The 21,777-nt window shown below is 43.2% G+C and overlaps 1 protein-coding gene across 1 annotated transcript; it reads left to right on the forward strand.

The window, feature by feature from the left end:
• The first annotated feature begins 11,029 nt into the window (after positions 1 to 11,029).
• LOC109110536 lies at positions 11,030 to 15,033 on the forward strand. The gene is made up of 4 exons (XM_042734769.1): positions 11,030 to 12,888; positions 12,967 to 13,020; positions 13,056 to 13,835; positions 13,879 to 15,033. Exons 1-4 carry the CDS (start codon positions 12,254 to 12,256, stop codon positions 14,189 to 14,191), a joined length of 1,782 nt encoding a protein of 593 aa, XP_042590703.1. The 5' UTR covers positions 11,030 to 12,253; the 3' UTR covers positions 14,192 to 15,033.
• The last annotated feature ends 6,744 nt before the right edge of the window (positions 15,034 to 21,777 follow it).

Genomic DNA, 21,777 nt, shown 5'->3' on the forward strand with positions numbered 1-21,777 from the left:
ATGGTTATATGGAGAGCATATGACCAGCAGTGAAATGTAAGTCAAGTCCGCTCCATGGACAGTGCAATTATTAAAGAATACAAACACAAGAAAATTATACAAAAAAATATGATATGGAAAAAAGTAAGATAAAAAATAAGAATAAAATAAAATGCTTATAAAATAAAATGTGGAGGACAGTATACTGTAGACTTAATAAATATTAAGATTAGCAGGAATGTACAAGAGGAGAATGTGCAAACAGTTTGTACAGGGTATTTAAATAGCAGCAATAGAGGTAAAAAAGTAAATAAATTAAAATAAAAATTATAGAAATTGCTGTGTGCAAGTGTCAATGTCAGTATATTCAGTATCTTACTGATAATTGAAGTCATGTAGAGGTTAAGAGACTGAGTTTGAGTTTAGGAGCCTGATGGCCTGGGGGAAGAAGCTCCTCCTAAGTCTCTCAGTTTTAGCCATCAGGATACGGAAACGCTTACCAGATGGCAGCAAAATGAAAAGAGAGTTACCAGGGTGATTTGTGTCCTTAATGATTTTAACAGCTCTGCTTTTGCAGCGTTTGAGGTAGATGTCCTGCAGAGAGGGGAGAGCAGACCCTGAGATGCGCTCAGCTAAGCGCACTACACTCTGCAGGGCTTTGCAGTCTTGACTGGAGCTGTTCCAATACCACACTGAGATACACTGAGTCAATACACTTTCTATGGCCCCTGAATAGAAAGTTTTCAGGATTGCTGGTGAGACACTGAATTTTCTCAGCTGTCGCAGATGGTACAGTCTTTGCCTGGCTTTCTTAACCTGAGTTTGAATGTGGGTAGTCCAAGTCAGGTCCTCTGAGATGTTTACACCGAGGTACTTGAAGCTGCTCACCCTCTCCACAGGGGTCCTGCTGATCATAAGAGGAGTATAGGGCCCCTGCTGTCTCTTCCTGAAGTCCACAATCAGATCTTTAGTTTTAGTCACATTCAAAGAGAGACAATTGTCCAGGCAAAATGATGTGAGTTTCTCTACCTCATCCAAGTATGCGGCTTCATTGTTGTTGGAAATTAGGCCCAGAACCACAGTATCATCAGCAAATTTGATAATACCACATCTATCTCTAGCTGTGGGAAGACATGCAGTCATGTCTGTAGAGAGAGTAGAGCAGGGGACTCAGGACACAGCCCTGTGGAGCTCCCACGTTCAGGGTGATGGAGTTGGAGGTGTACTGGCCTACTTTCACCACTTGAGGTCTGCCGGTGAGGAAATCAAGAATCCAGTTGCATATTGAAGAATTCAGGCCAAGGTCCATGAGTTTAGAAGCTAGCTTGATGGGGACTATAGTATTGAAAGCTGAGCTATAGTCAATGAATAGCAGCCTTACATAGTTCCCATTGCTGCTGTCAATGTGTGTGAGAGAAGAGTGCAAGATGTGAGAGATGGCATCTTCAGTGGATCTATTGGGGTGATAGGCAAACTGAAGAGGGTCCAAAGTATCAGGGATGGAGAAGGACATGTTGTTCTTTATAAGTTTCTCAAAGAACTTCATGACTGTTGACGTGAGGGTAACCGGACGATAGTCATTCAGATTTTTTGAAGGAGGTGGGAACCACCAAGGTAGCAAGGGACTCATTAAAATAGATTTAAACAAACCAGCAAGCTGATGTCATTTATGTCTCATTTTTATTACTGTTTTTCCATTCATTTTGTTCTTTGAAAGACTAAAATAGTCATAGCTGATAGACAGTATAAGACTCTATGTATAAGAATGAGTAAAGCTGTTTGTTGTTAGGATGTCAAAAAGTTTTAAAAGTTAAAGGGGTTATATTACATTGCTAAAAAAAGAGCTTTTTTTTATTTATTTGGTGTAATGAAATGTATTTATGCGGTTTAAGGTTATTTTCCACATACTGTACATTTGTCATGATCTGGTCTATGAACTTCCATTCACTCACCACCAGAGGTCACCCGCTCACTACATGGACTCTTGCACCACACTAACTGTTGCACGTCACCCCGGACTACAGTTCCCATCATCCATGGCACTGATTACACACACACAGCTGAATGCACTGATTGCACACAGCTGTAACCCATCACACATTCACTATGTAACACTCACTTAGATCACTTTCAAACTGCCGAGTATTGTTCTGCACATATCCCTCTCCTAGCGATAGCTGCGATACGTAAGCCTTTCCCATGTTAGTTTCTAGTTTTCATAGTCTTGGTTAAGTTCCTTGTTTTCATAGTTTTGTCTCTGTTTCTAGTTTTCTTAGTTTAGTCTTTTCCTTGCCTTGCCGTGTTACTCGTGTTTTGACCCTTTTGCTCTGGATACTGGATTACCCCACTTGCTCAGCCTGGATATTGTTCAAAGACCCACACTTGCCCTAGGAATATTCTTAGTCTTGCCCCCATATTCCTGTTTTCCAGTGTTTGACCCATGCCTGTTACGACCACATCTCTGTCTAATAAAAGCTTACACATGGATCCGCACGCCTCACGACTCATCAGCCCCGTTACAACATTATTGTTGCTCCTCTATGCCCCGTCTGTCACGGTTCATGGGTTTACTGTCTCATCCTCACTCTGTACGTGTGTGTGTGTGGGAGTGGGCGTGTCACTGATTGGGGCTGAGGGCTGATCAGCCCCAGCTGTGGATCATTAGCAGCTCTATATTAGGTCTGTTAAGGCTGCCTTGTGTTGTCAGATTCTTGAGTTGTCTGCCGTGTCCTGACCAGCGGATTGTCTCCTGTCTCCTCGCTCCTTTGTTTTTCTGATTTCTTGTTGTATTTGATTTTCTGTTGGATTGTGTTGTTTTTGCTTCCCTTTGCTTCTCTGAGTTGCTTTGGGTTGCATGAGATAATTGAAGCTCTTTGATGGTTAAACCTTTTTGCTGTCTGTTCAATAAACTGTTGTTATATCTGCACTTGAATCCTTCTGTCTTATTTTCCATGACAGAAGAATCTGACCACACAATGGATTCAGCAGAAGCTCGTGGATTTCAGGATCTGGTGGCTAACAACAACGCTTGTATGGATCGGCAGGAGGAGCAAATGCTGGTCACTGGATGAGCTGTGCAGGCATTGGTAGCACAGGTGTCCGAGCTCACCAGCCAGCTGCAACTCCTAAGATCACCCGCTGCACAACCCCCACCGCCTGTTCCCCCCATTCCTGTGAACAACTTTTCCCAGCACGAACTACGACTACCTACACCAGAGGTGTATGCCGGAGAACCTAACTTTGTTAGAGCTTTCCTAACTAAATGCTCTCTGTTCTTTTCCCTCCAGCCAGAGACTTTTGCCACAGAGAAGTATATGGTGGCATTAGTGCTGGCATTGCTGTGAGGGAAGGCAGAGCTGTGGGGAACGGTGGTGTGGGAGAACCAACATCCCTTCTGTTCCTCGTTCCAATCCCTGGCACAGAGATGAGGAGAGTGTTCGATCGTGCGTTGGCTGGGCGTGAAGCAGCATGCATGCTGGCCAATCTCCACCAGGGTGACAAGTCCGTCACTGATTATTAAATCCAGTTCGGGACCCTGGCGGCGGAGTGCAGTTGGAACGAGGAGGCACAGTGGGACATGTTCCTGCATGGGTTGGCTGATCGTATCTAGAAGGAGATTTTCACTGTGGAATTACCCACCAGGTTGGACGAACTCATAGACTTAGCTCTCTGTATGGATCTACGTCTTCAGCAACATGACCAGCGAGGTCGTCACAAGCTAACGTCAGAGTTTCCTGAATATTCTTCTGTGGATTCCTGGGGTACAATTTCTACCAACCTTTCATTCGCAATTTCAGCCAACTATTCAATTCAATTCAATTCAAGTTTATTTGTATAGCGCTTTTTACGATACAAATCATTGCAAAGGAACTTTACAGAAAATTAAGTTTCTATAATATTTAGTAGTAGCTTATCAGTGGTGACTGTCAGTTCATGTGCATATGGCAGAAATGTTCAGAAAAATCAATAAAAGACGTAAACAAACAGACGATTAACACCATTACTATCTGCATGTAATGACCTAGAATGCTGTCTAAGCCTTGATGGCTCCTCTGTCAATTCTTCGTCATCAGTTAGGAACCTAGGTGTGCTATTTGATAGGAACCTTTTTTAATGAGATTTGTTTGTGTTGTTTGTGAAAATGTTTTTTTTATTATTGAAAATATATTATATATATTTTGATTGTTATCAATGTTAAATGCAGAAATGTTAATCCATGCGTTTATGACCTCAAGGTTAGACTATTGTAATGCTTTATTGGGTGGTTGTTCTGCACGCTTAGTAAACAAACTCCAGTTAGTACAAATGCAGCAGCTAGAGTTCTTACTAGAACCAGGAAGTATGATCATATTAGCCCGGTCCTGTCAACACTTCACTGGCTCGCTATTAAACATCATATAGATTTAAAAATTTTGCTTATTACTTATAAAGCCCTGAATGGTTTAGCACCTCAGTATTTGAACCAGCTCTTGTTACATTATAGTCCTCCACGTCCGCTGCGTTCTGAAAACTCTGGCAATTAGATAATACCTAGAATATCAAAGTCAACTGCGGGCGGCAGATCCTTCTCCTATTTAGCGCCCAAACTCTGGAATAACCTACCTAACATTGTTCGGGAGGCAGACACACTCTTGCAGTTTAAATCTAGATTAAAGACCCATCTCTTTAACCTGGCTTACACATAACATACTAATACAATTCTAATATCCAAATCCGTTAAAGGATTTTTAGGCTGCATTAATTAGGTAAACCAGAACCGGGAACACTTCCCATAACACCCGATGTACTTGTTACATCGTTAGAAGAATGGCATCTACGCTCATATTAGTCTGTTTCTCTCTTATTCCGAGGTCACCGTAGCCACCAGATCCAGTCTGTATCCAAGTCAGAGGGTCACTGCAGTCACCCGGATCCATTCTGTATCCAGCCCAGATGGTGGATCAGCACCTAGAAAGGACCTCTACAGCCCTGAAAGACAGCGGAGACCAGGACAACTAGAGACCAGGTGACAGATCCCCTGTAAAGACATTGTCTCAGACGACCACCGGGACAAGACCACAGGAAACAGATGATTCTTCTGCACATTCTGACTTTGCTGCAGCCTGGAATTGAACTGCTGGTTCGTCTGGTCAGAGGAGAACTGGCCCCCCAACTGAGCCTGGTTTCTCCCAAGGTTTTTTTTCTCCATTCTATCACTGATGGAGTTTTGGTTCCTTGCCGCTGTCGCCTCTGGCTTGCTTAGTTGGGGACACTTCATTTACAGCGATATCGTTGACTTGATTGCAAATTATTGCACAGATACTATTTAAACTGAACTGAGCTGCATGATGACATCACTGAATTCAATGATGAACTGCCTTTAACTGTCATTTTGCATTATTGACACACTGTTTTCCTAATTAATGTTGTTCAGTTGCTTTGACGGAATCTTTTTTGTTTAAAGCGCTATATAAATAAAGATGACATTCAGCGGGAGTGGGCAGGTGCTGGTTTAAGAAAACAGTCCCGCGCAGGGCTCTACACCAGGGCTCGAAATCTAAAAAAAAAAAATTAAATCGGTTCACTCTGAGCAGAATCGATATTTGAACGTTTCTGTTCCTGCGTTCCTCTGATATTATACCTCTCCGAAACCGGTTCTGGTGGATGAAATACCGGTTAATAACGTTATTTTTTAAAAACAATTTTATTTGCCTATAATTTGCCTAATAATAACAATATAATAATAATAATAAAGTACAACGTTTTCTTTACTCAAAAAGAAAAGGAAAAAAGAGAGATCTGGTAACATTAGCCAATAACCCGCTGCGCTTAGTCACAGCCAATTTTCTTGATTTTGGCCAAAAGTAGGCTACTAAATATATATATATCAACACTTTAAAGAAATTAAAGTATTTTTAAGATATTTAAAAATGTTTGATGCATTGTAAAAAAAAACACTATAAGATTGTGTTTTGAGATTGAAAAAAAAAACATAAGTCGCGGCTCACGTCACATTTTATTAGCCCTATTACTTTCCAAAATAATGAAGGGTAAAATGCCTGTAGGCTAAAGCAAAATGTTTACAAACATTATTAGTTTCTTTCCAAAACAAATCCTCTAAAGTTTAGGCTATAAAAATGTCAATCCAAAAACAAATTAATTAATTCGGCAATAATCCAAATGTTTCCATATTCCCGAAGTATCTGGATGCTAAAATATTATTTATTATATAGTGTTTTTGTACTTTCATCCACATAAAACATCATCCTTCACATCGGCTATATCAGCACAGTGAGGCGTGGTCACGCTGAACACAACAAATTTTGTACAATGGATCAATGTAACTTTTTATTTGTTTCTTTAACTGTATTTTATTTTGATAATGTACAGGCTTCAATATAGCAAAATTATGTTGTGTGTGTAAGGCATTGGCAAGTTGGTCATACCAACGCTGGTTGGTTATACAGAAGCAAGACATTATTCAAAGCAATCAAGCTTTTGCAAAATAATTAAAACTGTAAAGCTTTGCAAAATAAAGAAAACTACTCTCTGCTCTTTCGTTTTCCTTTCCGAAAACTTTGGAATGTGTCACAATGAACCGTAATTTTGCACCGTTTTTCTTTCGTTTGTTTAATCTGTCAATATGATTTAAGTGGAATATATTTAGTGTATATGCCTATATTCCTTTTTATGTAAGCCTATAGGGGTTAGTTTTCTCCATTCACAGAAGCGCTTCAGGTGCATGTGATCTGTTGAATTCATCTTACACTATCCTCAGATAAACTCTAAGGGTGGTGCATTGCCATTGTGGCTTACCTATGATGAGTTCCGAGCTGAGCGGACATTTCACTTGTTGGCTTCAGTGTAACATTTGCATAGACAGTACTACTGGAATTCATGATTGGTTGACAGCAAATTTCAAATATTGAATGGAACGATAAAATAACATTATTAACCGGTTAATGGCCATTTCAAATTTTCGATTCTGTTCAGAACTATAAAATTTGATTTCGTTTCTGGTTCTGGTTCTGTTCCTGTCAAAATTTTGTTCGTTCCCGGTTTTTGTTTTTATTCCTTAAACTGGTTTAGAGCCCTGGTATGCACATAACTCGTTACCAGTGAACCACAGACCTCTCGCCTTTTCAATGTAGTTTAGGTTACCAGCCACCCATTTTTCCTAGTCTGGAATCAGAAGTTGCGGTCCCCTCTGCTCACGCCTTCAGAGAGACTCTGAGAGACTCTCCTCCAGATGGGGGCGCGCATCAAGGCTAAGGCTGATCACCACCGGTCGAAGCCTCCTGTCTACGTCATTGGTCGAAAAGTGTGGCTTTCTAACAAGAACATTCCGCTCCGTATGTAATAAGCTTGCTCCAAAATTTATTGGCCTGTTTCCTGTCACTAAGATCCTTAGCCCAGTGGCAGTCTGCCACAAACTCCCCCCAGCATACTGGAGAATTCATCCCATCTTTCATGTCTCTAAATTAAAACCTGTTTTTCAGTCATCCTTTAATCCGCCCACCCTGGTTCCCCCACCGCCGCGTCTCGTAGAATGAGAACCTACTTATTCGATCAATCATATTCTGGTCTCGAGGTGGACGGGACACAGGTTTCAGTACTTGGTGGACTGGGAAGGTTACGGTCCGGATGAAAGAAGTCGAGTTCCTGCCAGGTATCACTCCCTTACTGATGATTACAATCAATGGGTGAGTATGATGAAGAGCGCCAAGCGGCGTTTATGATGATTGGGTTAGTTTGGTGAGTATGGCGAAGAGGGGCTACTAGTTCTCCTGGTGGTGTTAAGGTTGCCTATTTCCTCCCATCTGCACATTCTGAACTCCATTAATTATTAACTAAAGAGTAACAATGCTCAGTTGTATGTCTGCATTTAATAGAAGTGACAACGTGATTCCGCAACAGAGGACTTTTGTTGGAAAATACCCCCGCAAATCAGAAAACTAATCAGGAGCTGATTATGTGACGTCGACATCATGTGTAAGCTTCCTGTCAGCCTTGTTGTTTTCCGATTACAAGAGTTGACGACATTAACTCTTTTCACAAGATACAAGGACCCTGTGTTTTAAGAAGCATCTCATGATCACAACGTATGGAAACCCCCGCGGCCCCACAGGAATCATTAATAATTAATGGACCTCAACACAAAGGATCCATATAGGATCCATCCCATGACTCTGCTTCCTGCTTGGTTGGGAAGTTTTCTACAAACTGAACTTTTCAATAAATGATCTCAAAAGGACAACCATTGAGAAATCTGAAGGTTTAATTATATTCACAAATAATATGTTTTATGTCTTATATTTATGTTTGATGTGTTCAAATGTAATCGGTGCAACTTTAATCAATGTTTTACTGGTTTTAGCAGATAGTGCTATTAAATGTCTGTAAGATATGGAAAGTTTAGTGTTGAACGAAAAAGCTCACGTTATTTGCTTAAACTTGGAGCTAATGAAATGTCCACATTCTGTATTGGGTGCATATTATGACACTTTATAAGGTATTCACCAAAGTTCCACAATGGAGTTCATCTCACATGACGATGCCACAGGATGCTTAATCAATGCACAAAGAGAAACAGTACGGGGCATGTCTAAGTTCTGCAACAGCATCCCATTGGAAGATCGCGTCGTGGGATGGACCAAATCCTCTTGGATAAAACTCCAATGCCTGAACTAATTCAGCGCACGCTTCCTTCTTCGCCATGGCTTGAACTACCTACTCCAACGCTGCTAGCGTTCTTGTCATCCAGAACTCAAAAACACTCCGTTGAAACTTCGTGACTGCCAAGAATCTTCGAAGTCTTGCAAACCGCGAAACTATCCGAAGGAATTCCGAAGTTCTACGTAACCAGGCAACCAACCAATCACCAGGAGGGTTTTCCCAAAAGACGTCATCCAAACGACAGCTCTGCAACCAACCCGAGGCGTGGGGATTCCCTGAGACGAGGCAACAAGCGAGATCTCCAACTCCGTTTTTCAGCGCAAATGCAAGTAAAACAAACAAACTTCATTCCTTGCTGAAATAAGTGCAGATTGATCTTAAGCAGTAAAGATAAGACACATCTCTGCTTTTGTGATTTTCTTGGTGCGATCTAACGAATAACTTACTCCTGGGACTTCATTCAAATTCCGTTATCATCCTCTTCAGTAACTGTGTGTGTGTGTATGTACGTGTGTGTGTGTATGTATGTGTATGTCCATTAGGTTTTAGATCCATGTAATAGAGTAGCTCAATAAATTCTTGTTTCATTTATAAAGAAGTATTGTCTTGTGTGGTGTATTTTAAGATTAAACTTTGCCCAGATCCTGTGCTACCTAGCTAGTAGTTTATAAATTATCATTCTGTTTGTATTCTCATTAAGCCATGAAGTAATATAAACAGAATGGAAAGGATATACTGAATTTTACGTTCGCTGGACGGAACCGTTGATGAAGTATAAACTAATTAAATTTGGAATCAGTTCAATTAAAGCAATTCGAATCTTTAGATTCGATTCTTCTCAAAATAAATTATTTAATATTTCCTTACATTAATGGTGGAGAATGTGGGCAAATTTGACCTAAAAAAATACATAATACCAAGACATTTTGTGTTGTATTTGTTCTATTTAATATGGAAGAATAGATCAAAGACAGAAACAGTTTGTTGTGCTACTGGGTACTTTTATTATGGCATGCCAGTGTGTGAACGAATGAAGCGACTCGAGTTGTTGTTTGTTGTTTGAACTGCAGTAAAGCATTTGATTGTCCGCAGAGACAAAATAAGTCGCCTAAAGCGCATAAGAAAGAAACGAGCGTGTTCCTCGTTTTCTTTTCTTTAAACAAAGGCCTTCATAGTTCGATTTGTTTGTGCGAGTTCCACATCAAATTCGTCTATGTATCTCCCCGGTTTGAGACATTAATCTAGCTAATTAATGTTCTTTTGCCAGTTAATTCACTAAAACTAGTGAACTTTGGAACGCGGTGCTCAGAGAGAGAGTGTCCGAACGTTGTATTATGGGAGAATTGTGAAATCTTGATCAAGTAGAATTGTGGTTAAATCCATGTGTGTTTTTGTCTGTAGACTAAAACAAGTGCTGAGATCCGCCGAGATCTCAATGACGTATTTTATTAACTACAGTAAATCTGTAGGTTAATCTACCTCACTCTAACGAGCTGAGATAGTTCAGCGCTGAAAGATAAAAACCCAAATAGTGCTTTGTGGTTGTTAAGTGTGAGATGCGCCGTCATTTCACGTAAAGCACATAAGCCGTGCATAACACATGCCAGCTTAGGGCAGTATACATCGCCATAGTAACAGCCATAACCCGGAAGTTCCAAGAGACCTTTTCCGGGGGTAATTTGAGCTATTTGCAAGCAAATAGCCTAGCATGAGCTAAGCTAACTGAAGCTAACGCCTTGACATTGAAGCATATGCAAAGCTAGTAGCCTTGAAGGCTAGCAGTTAGCACAGAGCATTTTTGTGGGCTTAAATACAGTGTGTTTGGCAGTGGTTGAAGTGTTGAAGTGACTTTACATCTGTAACATCTGAACTTTAACTCACTCTCACCTCATTCTTTTTCTCTTTTACATTTATTAATCTCTCTCTTCTCCTCTCCTCCCATTGAAAAGAATGTTGACAGAGGCAAACGTGATAAATGTTAGCTTGTTTACTCTTATCAGTTGAAACGCTGTTGTTTTGTTAATAATTAATGATGGTTCTCATCCTCATTACTTTAATGACACATTGTGATTAGTTCACCTATAACTGCTCTTATGATTTTAATGACATCAGCAGATATTATTAAGCTAAGTACTTATGGTTTTGAAATTTTGATTTCATTTCATAATTAATTACAGATTTGGAATTTTTATTTAATTTCATAAATTAAGTTCAGTTCCTGCTTTCACATAGCAACAATATTTGCTGATAATTGAATTATAATTGCTTTTATAATCTAATGACAACAACATTAGAGGTGTTAATCCTTGAACTGTCAATATTGCTCTGAAATTTTAATTTCTTCTGCAGTTAAGTAGGCTTTTGACTACCGTGTTTCAAGATACTTTTTTTGATTAATTAATCTGAATTGCTCTTAGCAATTTTAAGGATAACATAATTAAATTTTAAACAGGAAATACTTTTTCTAAGTTGAAATTTGAATTTCATTTGCAATTGAAAGTTTTGGTTCTACCTGTTATGCCTTCTTTTCTCTCTCCGTCAGTTATTTAATTAACTCAACCAAAATTTTCCTAGGTTTTCCCAATTGGCTTAAGCCTGTCAGTGGCAAACCCCCAAAAGAAAAATTAGGGTTTTCCTCAATACTTAGTTTAGGTAGTGTTACCCTGCTAACGCCGCAACACCAACCCCTATGTGTATTGTTTCAACAGTGCCACCACCCTGTCATTTTTCCTAACATTGGGAGCAAAACTTCTCTTCTCTTCTCTCTCTCTCTCTCTCAGCTGCCTTCTTCTGATTTGACTACTGTTGACGTTTTGGGTTTGTACCTGTGAGAATCATAAAAGCAGAGAACTTTAGAAACATTTAACAAAAGTTTGTGAAACTTGAACACTTCGTTTCAAAATTGTCTGACTCTCACCCTACCTTCCTTTCTCACCCTGGGATCCTACCCAGCTAAGGCTAAAGTAGGTCAACAAAGGAACCGATAGGCGTCCGCCAAATATTGAACACACAGCTAGAAACGCTCTGATTGGTGTTTGGTTGTCAATCCTACCAGCTGAGAAACCAATACTGTCATTGCTATCATTTTTCTTCCGCCCCGGAGAAATTTTAATAGCAATCACAGTCCTGGTATTTAGAAATCCCAATTTCCAAAGCCCTGTTTAGAAGAATCCTTCTAAATCAAACTTAACATTTTTAATTGTACTCATTCTGTAACCAGAAAAGGTTATTTTGTGTTGTCTTTCTCTCTCATCTTACCAGTGGCTCTAATCTTTCCTTACAAAAAAAAAGAAAACCCTTTCTTTTATAGGAAAAGTGGAAGCAGCCAAATATTATTCTGTTCCTTGCTCTGTTTGTTCTCTCCTTTTCTCCCTCTGTTCTCTAGCTGTGCTACCTGTGTGTGCTTATTAATTTTCCCCACAGAGACTACAAATTAGAAGCACGCCCACCAGAGATTCACAGTCAATGAGAACTACACTCACCTGCCCATTACACACTCAACATCAACCCACATTGCACATTTACACCTCTGTTTTGCCTTGTTCTGGTTTTGTTTTGTTTTCTCCTCTTCAAGGTCTGTGTCAGTCTAGGTTCTAGATCTCCCTCAAAACGTCCAAACATGTCTCGCACAACAGACCCAGTTGGCCACTGGGAGGACCTGGAGACATGGCTAAGTGTTGCAACAGACAGCCTCCTACCTAAGGCTGCTGAAACACTGAAGCATCAGACACAGGACCAGCTGGATGAAAACATAGCAAGCCTCATGAGACAAGACCCAAGTCAGAGCTACAGTCACAAAGAACTAGCCAAGATCACCAGCTCCTTAAGCCACACACTCATCGCCACCCTTAAGCTGAGCGACAGGCACGCCGCCCATCTCCAGCAGGAGCTAACACACGCACAACGACGCGTCGAACAGCTAGAACTGGAGGCTCAGGAACGACGGGAAGGACCTGATGAAGTGGAACAAGGCGCAGAGGAGGAGATCACCAGGCTAAGAGAGACACTAGTAGCTACTACACAAGAAATGGAACAAGTCAAGACAGACTACGGTGATCTCTCCAACAAGCTACAGTATGCGGAACAGCTCCTTGAAAAGGCCAAGGCAGACTTCAGAGACAAGAATGGCAGAATTAAAGCCCTTGAAACTCACCTGGATGAGTCAAGAAACGAGATCAGCCGCCTAACACGACAGCTGGACTACATCAAAGAGGAGTCAGACAGCTTCAGAGAGGAACTCAGACATGCCTACGAGCTGCGCTCTGAGCCTCCTAGGACACGACGGACACCAGTCTCACCCCTGCCAAGCAGGCCCGGGTCCCCTGTTCCTGGACTGACACATGATCAAAAGGGGGAGGGGGCAGTGCTGAAACACCCACCTGCTCCCCTCGACGAATTCACATCCTGACAAAGCTAAAAGAAACTGCTCCAGCCAGCCACAGATCATCGCGTGGCTTGGACCTCAAGGACCTCGACAAGCTCACTAGGAACACTGGCAAATTTACCCCAAATGTGCCATGCAGTCAAGAGATCAAAGGATATCTGCGAGATGTCGACTTTCATCTGGAAATGAGACCCAGTGCCACCGACAAAGATAGACTTTATTTGATCCGAGCAACATCCAGCTCAGAGGTTCGCAGTTTCCTGGACCGACAGCCGGCCCGCACAAAGAGTGATTACAACCTGCTCAGAGAAGCCCTCATCAAAGAGTTTGCTGACCCTGAGTCGGAACAAGAACTAGTGGCTGCCCTGGAGATGAAACAAGGTGGTCAGGAATCTTCCCAATTGTTCTACAGCCGACTCAGACAAGCGTACTTTGGGACTCACAATGAACAGAATATGGAGGAAGACGTAAATTTTAAAACTCTCTTCCTGAGGAATCTTCACCCTGGGGTAAGCCACCATCTTGGCGTCCCTGCATGTCCACGCACCATGAGTGCTCAACAACTGCGAGACTTGGCGCACAAGGCCTACTGCAAACAGAAGATGGCTTCAGAAAAGAGCATCAAAACCATGGCAGTTCTCGACTTCAACAGTCAGGGGCTGGCCCTAGAGGGCGCCCAACGTCAAGATCATGCCAAGCCAACACCCAAAGAGTGGAATGCATCCTCGTTCAACAGAGAATGGGACTCCCACGCTGGTACCCAACCTAAACGAAGGAACAATCGCTGGGATGGACCACATGGACGACAACGCTCACCTGGACATCACGGGGAAAAACTCATGGGACCAATCAAGACCTCATGAGAGACATTGGGAAAGATCGTGGAACCAGCCAAGCTCATTTGGAAACTCAAGAGAAAATAACTCATGGGAATTCAACGGAACCTCCAAGGTAAAACGACAAACACACCCTGGAGCAACCAGCCCAAGGAATCGACGAAAAAACTCACAAAGATTCCAAGCTGATCGAGCTCAAACTGAATCCACGCAAGAACAAAAGACTTCACCGTGCGTTGACTCACAAGAACTGATAAAATTGATGATGAAAGAGTTTTTCCAACGAAAGGAGGAGGACCGGAAGTGGGAAAAGAAAGAGAAACCAGATTCAGCCTGACTAGCAGCCGGACGAGAAGACAACGACCACCTGACCCAACAAACCACAGAGAACAGCGCTCCTTCACCTCACTCTCAGAGAACCATAACTACCCTAACTTCAGATGGACTAGAAATCCTACCTGAAAACCCAGAAACAGAGTTAGTCCCTAACTCAACACCTGATGCCCCAGATCACAGCAACGTCCAGCAAACCCCTGCTGACGAAACCTCTCAAGTCCCTGAAAGTGCTGTCTTGGTCGTCTGCCACTCCTCCGAAGAACACCAGATCAGTCCTGACATCCTACCTGTCTCCTCCCAAACTCCAGTCCCTCAACTCCTGGGTGACCTCATTGAGAAAGGTATAGCAAAAAAGTTTTACCTCTCCATCATCATCGAACGCCACATCAAAGTCGAAGTCCTTCTTGACACAGGAGCCGACATCACTCTAATGTCGACCAAACTCCTTGAAGAAGTCCAAGAAAGAACAAAGAGGTCTAATAGCGCCCTCAAACTTCAAAGGTGTGAGCTGAACCTCCACGCATATTCCCACACAGGCCTACAACTAAAACATGTGGCCCCAATTCACCTTACTGTGGGACCAATGAATCTCATCCACCCAGTGTACGTTCACCACTCAACACCTATCCACTCCTTATTGGGAAAGACCCGCTCAATCGCTTTGAACCTTTAATAGACTTCAAGCACCTGAAGATATGGACTCAAGTCCGCAAACCTCAATCTCAAGAGTCAATCGCAAGAACCTTCGATCTGGTCAAACAATTCCAGATGGATGCGCAATGATCATTGAACAAGAAGCTACAATACCTGCCTACAGCAAGAGTGTCAGCGTCCGCCTCAACATGCGACTGGACACACTCTCAACAGTAAGCTAGGTTTCTTCCAACCTTCCAGGACCTGCCTAAAACTAGGACTGACCTTGGAAGCCCCACCACCTCTCATGGAAGTGTGTCATCTCGTGAAACTGTGCTGTGTATGTGTTGATCAACAACTGTACGGCCAAAGACATCAACATTCCCAAAGCCAGTCACCTGGGATGGCTCTCAAGACTAAGCCATCAACCAGACATTCCATGACTTTGAGCTAACAGTACCTGTCATCGACCCCATACCAGCCAAACTAATGTCAGATGAATGCGACGACACTGTAACATCCACAAAGCCCCATGAAGTAATCGCCATCACTTCTATTCGGCCAGTGTCCAAAGAAAGCATCTGTCGGTCAGAACTAACAGAAGACACTCACCTCGCTGTCTATGCTGTCTCAACACAGCCTGCAACAGAATCACCTGCACAGGTGACCATCAAGGCCCAGAGTCCCTCAAATGACTCAATAGAGGAACCCTATGCCGAGTTCAATGCACAAGTAAAACAAATCCTGAGCGAGGCGGATGCCCTCCACAGCGAAATGGATCGCCAAGGACTTAAAGAGGTTCTGTGCAAATACAAGGACTCCTTCGCAAAGGATTCCCTGGACTGTAACCTGACAGATATCCACATGGTGCGCAACCCAACACATCCAAATGCGCCACCCACATTCGTGCGGCAGTACAAAATTCCGATAGCATCATACGAATTGGTTCAAGAGATCATTGACTCCATGCTGGAAAAGGGGGTCATCCGGCCCTGTAACAGCACCTACTCTGCACCAATATGGCCAGTCCTAAAGCCCAATGGCAAATGGCGGCCCACCATCAACTATCGCAAGTTGAACCAACAAGTTCCCTTTTCACAATGGCCTATGACTCAGTTGGACCAAGAGATTCCCAAAATCAAAGGCTCAATGATCCTTTCCACATTGGACGTCGCCTCAGGATTTTGGACCATCCCTGTCCACCCTGATGACCAACACAAACTGGCATTCTCCTTTGGCAATCGACAGTACACCTTCACACGGTGCCCTTTTGGCTATGCCAACTCACCAGCGGAATTCAACATCTTTCCAAACAAAGCATGCCCTGATGCCAGAGCCAGAGGCAACCTTTTTTCCGTGGATGTCCTTATGAAAAGCTCAAATGTGGCAGACCAACTCAAAGAAATTGACCATGTCCTGAACCAGCTGACAACAGCAGGAGCAAAAGTTGCCCTTCACAAAGGACAGTGGTGTAAAACCAAGGTAAACTACGTTGGCTTGCTCATCGGACGTGGTGGCATTGAACCACAGTCCAGCTGTAGGCAAGCAATTCAAAACATAAAGACACCCACTAACATCTCTGAGCTACAAAGCTTTCTGGGAGTGTGCAATTACTCACGACAGTTCATCGAGAACTACGCTGACATCACACGACCACTAACTTCCCTCCTGAAAAAGGAGGAACCCTTTGTTTGGTCGGAAGCTCAGGACACAGCTATGAGCAAGCTCAAAGAACGCCTATGCTCCGCCCCATGCCTGGCCTACCCCGACCCAGAAAAGCAATTCTATCTGGAAGCTGGATTCTCCAATCATTGCCTCAGTGCAGGCCTCTACCAGCTCCATGACAAAGACAAACGAGTGGTCGCTTATGCCAGCAAAACATTGCTTCCCCCAGAATGCAAATACTCAGACTGTGAAAAAGCGTTGCTTTGCAATGTATGGGCCATTCAGCGTTTCTCCAACTACATTGGAGCACAAAAGGTAATCATAGAAATGTGTCACCAGCCAGTGACCTTCCTTAACAGCCAGCTAGCAGCCTGCCAAAACCAAACTGTTCAACGGACATGCTGTACACATCAGCAGAACCAAAAGAACTGGCACAACTGCAGCTGACAAACTACAGGTACTTTGAGGAGAATGTGTGTGAAGGCATGTCCACAGCATATGTCGATGGCTGTTCCTACAATCAACAGGGCAACTTGAAAGCGGGAGCTAATGTGGTCTGGCTCAACAACGACCCTTGCCCACCACAACAATTCAAATTAGGCCCTCACTCATCACAATATGCAGAAATAGCAGCCATCCTCATCACCCTACAACTTGCTGCATCCCACATAATCAAAGAACTCCTCATCTGTACTGCCTCCAACTATGTCCGTCTAAGCTTCACATGCCATCTAGCTGGATGGAAACAGAATGGATTCGAGACAGCTAACAACAAGCCTGTCAAACATCAGGAACTCTTCCAAGCATGCGATACCATTGTCACCGAACATTACATGATCGTTTATTGGAAAAGGTCCGAGGTCATTCACGTCAACCAGGACAAGACAAAGATCTCAATGACCAAACTGACGCCCTTGCCAAAGCAGGTGCATTACACGGAGAGTCCTGGACTTTCTTGCCCTCCCACCCACCCCATCAGTGGCAGCCATAACCCGCTGCCAACACGGCACTGGCACGCAAACCCCCACCTCCTCCCACATTGAACTCTCACCTCAATTCACCGGTGATGATCTCCTCACCCTCCAAGCATCGAATCCAGTGCTACAAACCATTGCCACTGACATTTCCAACCCACTCACTCATACCATTTCCATCGCCGACCTATCCAATTTATCTGATCTCCGCCAACTTCACTCAGTCAAGCACATGCTGCATCTTAAAGACGGCATTCTCACATATGTCCCTGAGCCCCTAACTGCGCCAAAGCTCGTAGTTCCTCAGGGCCAAAGGGGGATGATGCTGACACATGCACACGATGCACCATGCGCTGGACACCATGGTGCCAGGGCCACCTACGAAATGCTCAAGCAAGTGGCGTACTGGCCTGGCATGCAGCAAGACATGGCGGAATATGTAAATGGATGCCTGGTGTGTTGCCAGTTCCAACCGGCAAACCCAAACCACCGAGCACCACTACAACGGAAAGGAATGACCTTCCCATGGTCGGACCTCCAAATAGATTGGGTAGGACCCTTGCCACGGTCGACACGGGGAAACAAATACTTCCTCGCCGTGGTTTGCGAATTCACTAAGTGGGTAGAGTGTCTCCCAGCTCCCAACGATACAGCAGAAACGTCAGCCTGCCTGTTAATGAACCACATCTTCTCAAGATTTGGACTGCCTTTAAGAGTCAACTCTGACCCGAGGAACCCACTTCACTGCCGAAAGTAGTGCAGGAAGTATGGAAACGCCTGGGCATACAGGCCAAGCTTCATTTATGCCATCACCCAATTTCCTCAGGTCAGGTCAAACGAGTCAACAGGACAGTGGCAAGCATGTTGAAGAAGTATGTGTCCGCCAATCAAAAGGATTGGGATGTCAAGCCTCCTCTGGTACCGATGACCATCAGGGCCACCCCTCATCGGTCTACCAGAGTAGCCCTGTTCGAAATGATGGCAGGACGGCAAATGACACTACCGTTACACCTGCTGTACCAACCTGGTGACCTGAACCTCATCACCGCCTACACCACTCACCAGCACCTGGAAGAGTTGCATCAGAACCTCCCAAAGGAGCGCAGAAGGTCGAAAAGCCTACTACGACCAAAAGGCCTCTCACCAGGAACTCAGTGTCAGAGACCAAGTGTGGTCCTACAGCTTCGCCCAACAAAGGCAGAATGCTCCCCATCGCCTGTCAAAGTAATTCCTTCCTCACTGGACAGGACCCCACGAGATTGTGGACAAGTTCTCACCTGTTGCCTATCGGATCAAAATCAGACAAGGGCGCAGTGAGCCAGTCCTTCGATGGGTCCATCGAAACCAGATAAAGAGGCACCAGGGCTCCAACCGACAGAAAAAGGGGGAAGATCAAACTAACTGACACAGACCAACAATCCCATGCTCTATACCACACTAATTATAACTATCCTTTTAAGGAAACATATAGTTTGGTTTTACACAACACCTATACACTCTCCTCCACAGGGCTGCTAGGGCCAACCCCTAGTGGCGAGGAGTCGCTCCACACGTGACACTCGGTTTACATTCTTAACCTCAGTCAGTGTCCTTGTGTCTCTTTGTGTTTATCTTTTCTCTTTCTCGTGTCTATCTTTCCTTTTCTTCCCTGACTATAATTTCCTTTCCCTTCTAGTCCTCATCAGGAAACTCCCCTAACTCAACTCTAAATCCAGGTCTAGAAATTAGGATTGACTCCTGTTACCCAATTTTTTTTTTTTTTTTGTAAATCATTGTCATTAAAAGCCATCATCATCTAAATTAAGGCAATCCAAGCCAATATTGTCGGAAAACGATGGCTAGTCAACACCTCAGTGTGTACAGCTACCGCCATCTACGATCAACACGACAAGGTCATGCGCATTATCCTGCCTAGCCAAACTTTATGGATCAATGTCCCTATGGGCTCGATCCTCCATATTGACGATCTAGCATTGTATCACCTCACAGATGATGAGTATCAGGCTGAACTCGAAATCTCTCCGTTCTTCAGACAGCATTCCTTCCAGAATTGGAAGTAAGGATCAGGGAGGAAGGAACACAACTTATTGATTTGACTCCTGTGGATACAGCCTTAGAAGCTATAGCTCACCTTCCACCCACTGATGAGCCAATCATTCGGTCTTGGTCTGTCGCTGACACAGCGCTTTGCATCTCTACTATCGTAGGATATATTGTGACCTTGACAATAGCCTTTCTCCTGCACAAGCGAGTGAACGCCGTACAAGAGTCTTTCAGTAAATGCACGTCTGGCGTCCTGAGCATTTACCGACGTGATAAAACTGACCAAGAACCCGAATTGGAGAATCCAATCAACTTGAGTGAGATTACGCCCATACCGCTTCGTTGAACCACTGACAGTTAGATCGATCAAAAACCCAATTACAACTAATCCTAAACAACGCACCCCTATGTCAGTTGAAGTGTTCCTAACCCATCTATCCCAAGTTACCCAAGTCCTGCACCAGAATTCAGCAAGTCATGGAGATGTTGTTTGTGTCTTGTGTGTGCCTGTTCTCTCTGTCTCTTGTTCCAGTGCCCGTCGATGTTCGCACCAGGAACATCACCGCGCAAAAGGGGGACTGTAGGACCTCGGTGAACAGTCACACCAATAACTGCAGAATCGGCTACTTCTCCCAAAGGAATTAAAAGAGCCTATTTCCTCCCATCTGCACATTCTGAACTCCATTAATTATTAACTAAAGAGTAACAATGCTCAGTTGTATGTCTGCATTTAATAGAAGTGACAACGTGATTCCGCAACAGAGGACTTTTTGTTGGAAAATACCCCCGCAAATCAGAAAACTAATCAGGAGCTGATTATGTGACGTCGACATCATGTGTAAACTTCCTGTAAGCCTTGTTGTTTTCCAATTAAAAGAGTTGATGACATTAACTCTTTTCACAAGATACAAGGACCCTGTGTATCAAGAAGCATCTCATGATCACAACGTATGGAAACCCCCGCGGCCCCACAGGAATCATTAATAATTAATGGTCCTCAACACAAAGGATCCATATAGGATCCATCCCATGACTCTGCTTCCTGCTTGGTTGGGAAGTTTTCTACAAACTGAACTTTTCAATAAATGATCTCAAAAGGACAACCATTGAGAAATCTGAAGGTTTAATTATATTCACAAATAATATGTTTTATGTCTTATATATGTTTGATGTGTTCAAATGTAATCGGTGCAACTTTAATCAATGTTTTACTGGTTTTAGCAGATAGTGCTATTAAATGTGTGTAAGATATGGAAAGTTTAGTGTTGAACGAAAGCTCACGTTATTTGCTTAAACTTGGAGCTAATGAAATGTCCAAATTCTGTATTGGGTGCATATTATGACACTTTATAAGGTATTCACCAAAGTTCTACAATGGTGTTCATCTCACATGACGATGCCACAGGATGCTTAATCAATGCACAAAGAGAAACAGTACGGGGCATGTCTAAGTTCTGCAACAGCATCCCATTGGAAGATCGCGTCGTGGGATGGACCAAATCCTCTTGGATAAAACTCCAATGCCTGAACTAATTCAGCGCACGCTTCCTTCTTCGCCATGGCTTGAACTACCTACTCCAACGCTGCTAGCGTTCGTGTCATCCAGAACTCAAAACACTCCGTTGAAACTTCGTGACTGCCAAGAATCTTCGAAGTCTTGCAAACTGCGAAACTATCCGAAGGAATTCCGAAGCTCTACGTAACCAGGCAACCAACCAATCACCAGGAGGGTTTTTCCCAAAATACGTCATCCAAACGACAGCTCTGCAACAAACCCGAGGTGTGGGGATTCCCTGAGACGAGGCAACAAGCGAATCTCCAACTCCGCTTTTCAGCGCAAATGCAAGTAAAACAAACAAACTTCATTCCTTGCTGAAATAAGTGCAGATTGATCTTAAGCAGTAAAGATAAGACACATCTCTGCTTTTGTGATTTTCTTGGTGCGATCTAACGAATAACTTACTCCTGGGACTTCATTCAAATTCCGTTATCATCCTCTTCAGTAACTGTGTGTGTGTGTATGTACGTGTGTGTGTATGTATGTGTATGTCCATTAGGTTTTAGATCCATGTAATAGAGTAGCTCAATAAATTCTTGTTTCATTTATAAAGAAGTATTGTCTTGTGTGGTGTATTTTAAGATTAAACTTTGCCCAGATCCTATGCTACCTAGCTAGTAGTTTATAAATTATCATTCTGTTTGTATTCTCATTAAGCCATGAAGTAATATAAACAGAATGGAAAGGATATACTGAATTTTACGTTCGCTGGAC

The sequence above is a fragment of the Cyprinus carpio genome, chromosome B12 (assembly GCF_018340385.1).
Source record: "Cyprinus carpio isolate SPL01 chromosome B12, ASM1834038v1, whole genome shotgun sequence".
NCBI classification, from domain to species: Eukaryota; Metazoa; Chordata; class Actinopteri; order Cypriniformes; family Cyprinidae; genus Cyprinus; species Cyprinus carpio.